At 51.6% G+C, this 6782-nt stretch overlaps 1 protein-coding gene across 1 annotated transcript in view; it reads right to left on the reverse strand.

The window, feature by feature from the left end:
- LOC103749866 (cadherin-16-like) overlaps positions 1 to 5335 on the reverse strand; it is a 9605-nt gene extending 4270 nt beyond the window's left edge. The window contains 13 exon segments of the mRNA XM_008852759.3: positions 11 to 252; positions 334 to 522; positions 596 to 672; positions 753 to 980; positions 1226 to 1376; positions 1527 to 1649; positions 2193 to 2389; positions 3081 to 3239; positions 3545 to 3597; positions 3599 to 3675; positions 3746 to 3901; positions 4956 to 5039; positions 5291 to 5335. Coding sequence (XP_008850981.1) covers positions 11 to 252; positions 334 to 522; positions 596 to 672; positions 753 to 980; positions 1226 to 1376; positions 1527 to 1649; positions 2193 to 2389; positions 3081 to 3239; positions 3545 to 3597; positions 3599 to 3675; positions 3746 to 3901; positions 4956 to 5039; positions 5291 to 5335 — 1781 coding nt within the window.
- Between the last annotated feature and the right edge of the window lie 1447 nt (positions 5336 to 6782).

Genomic DNA, 6782 nt, shown 5'->3' on the forward strand with positions numbered 1-6782 from the left:
TTTGGCTTACCTGATAGTTCTGTTCATGGATTCTGAGGGCTGGATGGTCAGCAGGAGGGAGCCAGCTGGGGTGCTGACTGGAACACTGGTCTCATAGCTCTCCTGGTCTAACTTGAGAGGTGGCATCACCCTCTCCACCAGTATAGTCACAGTGGCTGTGGCTTCAGGGCCTGGGCCTGGGCCCACAAGTTTCTCCACATTCTGTACCACCACTACCACCTTGTGATGAGGAGCTGTCTCATAGTCGAGGTTCTGGAACCAGTGAGTTCCGGGTCACTATGTAGGCCAGGGATGGCACACTTGTACCCCTTTCCCACCTGTCTATATCCTAACCTTGTGGAGTTTGAGCTGGACGTAACCAGAGTCTGGCTCCCAGATCAGATCAAATATCCCTTCCGGGTCTCCTTCTTCAATGGCAAAGTTCATGAGGCGGAAGGCAGGCTCAAGATCGGCATCTGTGGCCATGAGTGTGGTCACCACAGTTCCAGGCTTCGCATCCTCAGGAAGAGTCACAGGCCCAATCTGGAGAGATAGAGAGGGGTGGTGAGCCCCATCAACATCCTTTCAATAATCTCCCCCCTCTGCCACTGCTTACCTGGGAAATGATGAATTCAGGAGCATGGTTGTTGACGTCGGTGATCATGACTGCCACCTCACATGTGCTGCTGAGGCCTGAGGCAGGGGAGTGATTGTCAATGAGGCCCCAGTTGGAACAGAGGGACAAGAGCCCAGGTCATTTTCAGGGTACTTACCACCCTCTGCTCCTCCTAAGTCAACAGCTAGGACCTGAAGCAAGACGTCCTGGCCAGCTTGGAGTGGGGCAGTCCCCAGAGTTACACTGCTTGAGGTAGAGTCTAGCTCAAAGGCTTTCCCTTCAGACCCCTCCGCAGGCTCAGGGCTCAGCAACCGATACACAACATGGGAATTTGGTGATCCAGGGGCATCTGCATCTTCTGCTGACAGCCTAGTCACTTCAGTACCTGTAAGACACCACCTATCTGGGTTAGAACCACAGCCCTGTCTTACTCATCCACTTCTTGAACTTCTGTGCATGTGTGCATGCGTGTTTTTGTGTGTGTGTATGTGTGTGTGTGTGTGTGTGTGTGTGTGTGTGTTGAAGGACTTTGAGACAGAGGCCTGAAGCAGACCCACCCCCAGAGAAGCAAGATAGTATGGTTCCTAGGGACCCACCCTTCTCTCCATCTTACAAGGCCCATAAGCCCACCTGGGCGGCTGAGTTCAGGGATGCTGATTGATGGACCATGTGGGGTGCAGACAGGAGCATTGTCATTCTCATCCATCACCACCACCTGCAACTTCAGAGGTTCTGTGTAGTCTTCACCATGGGAATTCTCAGCTCGAACTTGGAGCAGGTACTATAGGGCAGTGGGGGCGGAGGGAAGCAGTTCAGATCAGGGTTAAGCCTGGCCTGGGTAGAGGAGGTCTTTTCTGTGGCCAGCTCCATGTTTCTGTGGGGGAATGTGACAGAGCATCCTCCAGTCTGCCCCATTTCCCTCTCACCTCACCTCAGCCTGGGCCTCTCGATCCAGATCCATGGTAACATAGAGCCTCCCCTCTGCACTCACATTGAAGGGGCCTGGGGGTTGGCTCTCCAGGTGATAGTGTACATCCCCTCCACTCCAGTGTACCTGTGAGGAGAACAGAATGAAAGTACGTCAGGCCGAGGGTCAAGAAGGATCTGTGCTGACCCTTATCCTCCAACTGATTCCCAGGTGAAGAGCCTGCACCCATAGTACATGTGGCTGGCTACTCCATGATCACTTTACCCTGGTCCAGGCATGGAACTTGCCTGAAGTGCCTAAAAGACCAGGTTATTTTATGTTCTGCTTTCTCAGACTGGGCTTGACCCCAGGGCGATCCTAGAAAAGGCCTGAGACATTCCTGACTGGGGTGACAATCCCCATGGCAGTGAAAGTTGGCAGCTGTTTCCACTGAGGAAGCCTTGGGCAAGCTTGTGAAGTCAGAACACACACCAATACCTGTCAGAGGATGGTAGTTGAAAACTGTAGGCTTGGTCCCAGGGCCTCACCACCAACTCCATAGTGGGAAGTCAAGGGAGGAGGCATGAGAGTAAAGTTGGATCCTGGGCATTCCTCCCAAGTGTCTAAGTGACTTAGGCCCAAGCTGTACCAGCCTTGGGGCTACTTCAGCTACTGATAGCCACTACTCACCTGGGCAATGTAGTGTGGGTAAGTGACTCTGAGATTTTCTGCCAGGTGAACAGGCTCTAGGGGTATCCAGGTTTTCTCTACTATGGAGATCTTTACAGTGGCTGTGGCCTGGTGGCCTGAGGCTTGGTCACCCATGTCCTTGACCTGTACCAACAGCTGGTAAGGCCCTCTCAGGGCATGGTCTAGGCTAGTGCTTCCTAGAAGGGATAGAATGGTCAGCTGAGCACATGGCCAGAGAGCCAGGCCCAGAACATCCTCAACAGGTACCAAACACAAAGCCAAACATAAAACAGGTGTTCAAAAAACTCTTGGCCAAGGGATGAGAGGATCTTTTAGCACCATTGTGAGCATCCAACTAGGACTTGACATTGTAATTTCACTTCGATATCTAACCACATAGAAAGGGTGATGGATTGGTGAGGTATAGATGGCCGGGTGACAGGAGGCAGGGGGAGGAAAGTCAATGGGGAGAGAATAGGTTGAAGAATGGATGGGTATATAGATGGGAGTTTGGGTGTGTGGGTGAGAGACTATATGCATGGGCTGCACAGGTTGTGGGGGCTAGATGGATGACAGAGTAGCTGGCTAGGTTAAGGTGTAATTCACTTCTTCTATCCCTAACCTGTGTCTCTGGTCAAACTACCAGAAGCAGATCTCTCCTGCCGTCACTTCTGAGATGTCCCTACTACAGTTTCCTCATCCATTCCTGTTTGGTCTCCATCCACCCCATTTCCAAACTCTTCTATTATGCACAGCACGAGCTTGACCTCTACCTATAATGCCCCCCCCTTTGGAATCTCAGCTCTAACCCATCCATCACTTACAGCTCAGAGGCTCCTTCTCTAGCATTCCCTGACCCCTCCGTCATCACACCTAGCTTATGCTCACCTTTGGGACTGAGGGACAGAGCCCCTAGTTGAGGCTCCAGCTGGAACATATCTGGCAAAGGTTGGGCTGGGGACTGGCTCAGAATGTGAAATCGAAGGTCTGAGTTAGCGGTGCCTGGAGCATCCCCATCCGAAGCCTCAAAGAAGAGGAAGGGAATGCCTAGGGGTGGGGATACATTGTAAGGGGTGGTGGAGCTGGGAAAACTCCTTCCTTTCTCTCCTCAGAGCTTCCTTCCAAGTTCACCATTGTATAGTATTCTGGAGGTGAGCCTGTTTTTTTATCTCACTTCACAAATGAGCAAATTGAGGCCCAAAGTCGATGGAACCCTCAGTGGCATGGTAGAGTATAGGGCGGGACAAGCTCTGAAGGCAGTTTGGACCTTCCTGCTCTGTCTATGCCAACGGTCTTTTTATTGTCTGCTGTTCTATCGGTGCCCACCTGACTTTGCTGCCCTTGTCACTCACCAGGCCTAGTGCCCTGGCTCAGTTGAGCTCTGTAGATGGTCTGAGAGAACTGGGTCATTCTCATCTTTCACACGCACTATCACAGGCTGTGGACCCCACAGGACACGTCCATCCTCAGACTCCATGGTAACCTGGCAGGGAAGGGTACTTAGTTCCCAGTTCTGTTTTGCCCCCTTTCCCCTATACCCCACTATGTCATACCTGTAGTTGGTACTCTGCCTTTTCCTCTCAGTCTAGGGCCCTGGTAGCCATCAGAAAGCCAGAATCTGGATCCACAGCAAAGGGGTCTTCAGCTGCCTTGCCTGGGCCTCCTGACAGTACAGTCTGGCCTTCAGCTTTCTCATGGGGTAGGGGTAGCTGGTGGGAGAGAACCAAGAAGAGGAAGTGTGGGCTAGGCCTGAAGATACCCTTTTTACCCACAGGTTCCATTTTACATGTGGGGAAACTGAGTCTCAGAGGGAGCTGGCACCTGCCTGAAATTACAATGCCAATAAATAAACTGAGCTTCAAAGGGAGCCCCTCCTATACCTAATTAATACTTCTTCCATGTTCCCTGTAACCTCTCTATCTGAAGTTGGAACTTTCTTTCTTTCTTTCTTTCTTTCTTTCTTTCTTTCTTTCTTTCTTTCTTTCTTTCTTTCTTTCTTTCTTTCTTTCCTGGAATCGAACCCAGGTCCTCTGCAAGAGTACATTTAATGCCCTTAAACTGAGCCATCTCTCTAGCCCCCTTCCCAGTTTTTGATAACATGTACCTTTTTTTTGGTCTTTTTAAGACAAGGTCTCCCTGTAGTGGGACTGGCCTGGAACTATGTAGACCAGGCTGGCCTTGAACTCACAGATATCCACCTGTCTCTGCCTCCCAAGTGCTAGGATGAAAGGTGTGCACCACCACACCCAGCCTTCTTCCTCCCTCCCTCCCTCCCTCCCTCCCTCCCCCCTTCCTTCCTTTTTTCTGGAAATAAGATCTCACTCTGTGGTCAAGGTTGGCCTCAAAATCTCCATCTTTTTGTCACAGTCTCCCCAGGGCTAGGATTACATGCATGCGCTGTGACACCCAGTGCCAACTTTCCATTCTTTTTTTTTTAAATCTTTTTGAGACAGGGTCTCCCTGTAGCCTCAGCTGACCTGGAACTCACCATGTAGACCAGGCTGGCCTTGAACTCACAGATATCCAACTGCCTCTGCCTCCTGAGTTCTGGGATTAAAGGCGTGCACCATCACGCCCGGCCTAACCTTCCATTCTTTAACTCAAAGCTCTACTCTCCTCTGGGACAAAAATCTTGTTTGTTACTCACATTAATCTACATACTCTCTAGAAAGCAGGATTCAAAGCAAGAAGGAGGAGAGGTGCTGAAGGTAGGAGAAGCAGGACATTGGGGGTGTGGGGAACCCACTCAACTCTCAGGCTCACCTTGGTTAGGTACAAAGGGAAATTTCCACCGTAGTTTTCTGGAACTTCTACACACAGCTCTGCAGACTGGGCCTCAGGGAAAACCTGTGGGAGAAATTCTCGCTTTGTCCTGTGGATGTTGGTAGGGAAAGGGACCTGCTGTTCCTTTCCCAGGCCTACCATGACTTAGTTTATCCACCTTCTGATCTTGGGTTTTCTGCTCCCACAACAGGCCTGTAGCTCTAGCTCTGGATATCCAACCCCCAACACTGAGATGATGGGTCTCAGTAGAGCTGTGGACAAAGGTTCCAACCCCCCAAGGCTGGCACCTGAAGGAAGGGCAGGGCCCAACTCACCTGGGGAACAGAGAGGTAGAGCAGCCACATCCAGGCAGGGATCATGGTCAAGACGGGCCTGAGGGACATGACAGTGAGAATCTAGCCCAGAGAAGTAGGGAAGTGTTCCATCCCATACACACAGCCCAAGGGCTCTCGCTACTGTCTAGTCTCCTTTTCTTCCTATGGCACCTGTTGCCTGCATGCCAACATTCAGCTCCTCAGCTAGACCCAGTGAGGCCCCCAGGCCCAGCCATCTAGCTTCTTGGCTCTTGCCCTTACAAAGAGCTCCATAGATGTTTCATCTCCAAACCTTTTGCTCCTTCTCACCTTAGCCTCCCCAGCTCCTAGATCCCGAAGTAGTAATTATGCAGCAGCAGCCTCCCATCACAGAAATCAGAAGATGGAAATATAGCTGTTTCTTCCTGTAGTTGCTCCATGCTGCATGGCAAGGCCTGAAGGGCAGGGCCTGGCCAAGGTCATGGAGGACTTGACCACAAGAGAATCCCTTTGGGAACAGAGGACTCCTGGCTAGGGCCTGGGGACTGTCTTGTTTCCCACTGCCACCCTCCAGACACAGAGTACAGGTTCCCTAGGGCAGGAACTCTGCCCTCATCTTGCATTTTGTAGCATCCGGTAGGTAGATGAGGACATCAACCACCCCTCCAAGACGCATCCCTGGGAATTCTTCCTGGATATCTGAAGGACAGGGCAGCACCCCCAACCTCATCCCTGGCCACCAAGAACTTCCAGCTCCTCACCCACTGGTGTGCACAGCAGCTCCTTTGGTCCAGTTGCCAGGAGAGATGACTCCTTCTTCAAGAGCTCTGGCAGGCTGGGCTGGGTGGGGCAGGGCAAGGTAGACACTTAAGCAGGTAGGCAGTCTAGCCATGCTTGTTCAGGAGTGGAAAACACCACTGGGCCCACAGCAGCAGCCCTGGTTAGGCCCCGCCTAGCCTCCACTCCCAAGTTATTCATTGACTTTGGGACTGCTCAGCATCCGTGACTGCCAGCCCCAGGAGGTGGGCAGATCATTGGTCTGGCACTCCCACCTTGACACAGCCCAATGGGCATTCCTTGGCCCTCTGGACTTGAGCACAACTTTTTTTTTTCTTAATGTGGCTTCGGATTCGGCCCCAGTTCTCCCCTGTGCAATGGCAACTGTAGCCACATCTTTTCACATGCTAGTCCCTGTACTTGGAATGCCCTTCCTAATCTTTATCAGTGTAGTGAGTACTTACTCATGTTTTAGTACTCAGCTCAAATAACCCCCTCTCCAGGAAAGCCCTTATGCGCATAGGCTGGGCCATGACCTCCTCTGGCAATGTCCCCATCCCATACCATGAACTGCCTCTACCAATGTGCAGAAGACATCAGCTTGTCTCCTATTCATTAGCCTAGGAGCCCCTCCAGGGCAGGACTCACGGTTCTAGCCATGACATTGTCCCTGTCTTTCCTCAAGTACTCCCAAGTGGCTCATCCAGTCATGGCAAGAACTGGTAGTTTGTACTTG

The sequence above is a fragment of the Nannospalax galili genome, unplaced genomic scaffold (genome assembly GCF_000622305.1).
Source record: "Nannospalax galili isolate Female #2095 unplaced genomic scaffold, S.galili_v1.0 scaffold1007, whole genome shotgun sequence".
Lineage (NCBI taxonomy): Eukaryota > Metazoa > Chordata > Mammalia > Rodentia > Spalacidae > Nannospalax > Nannospalax galili.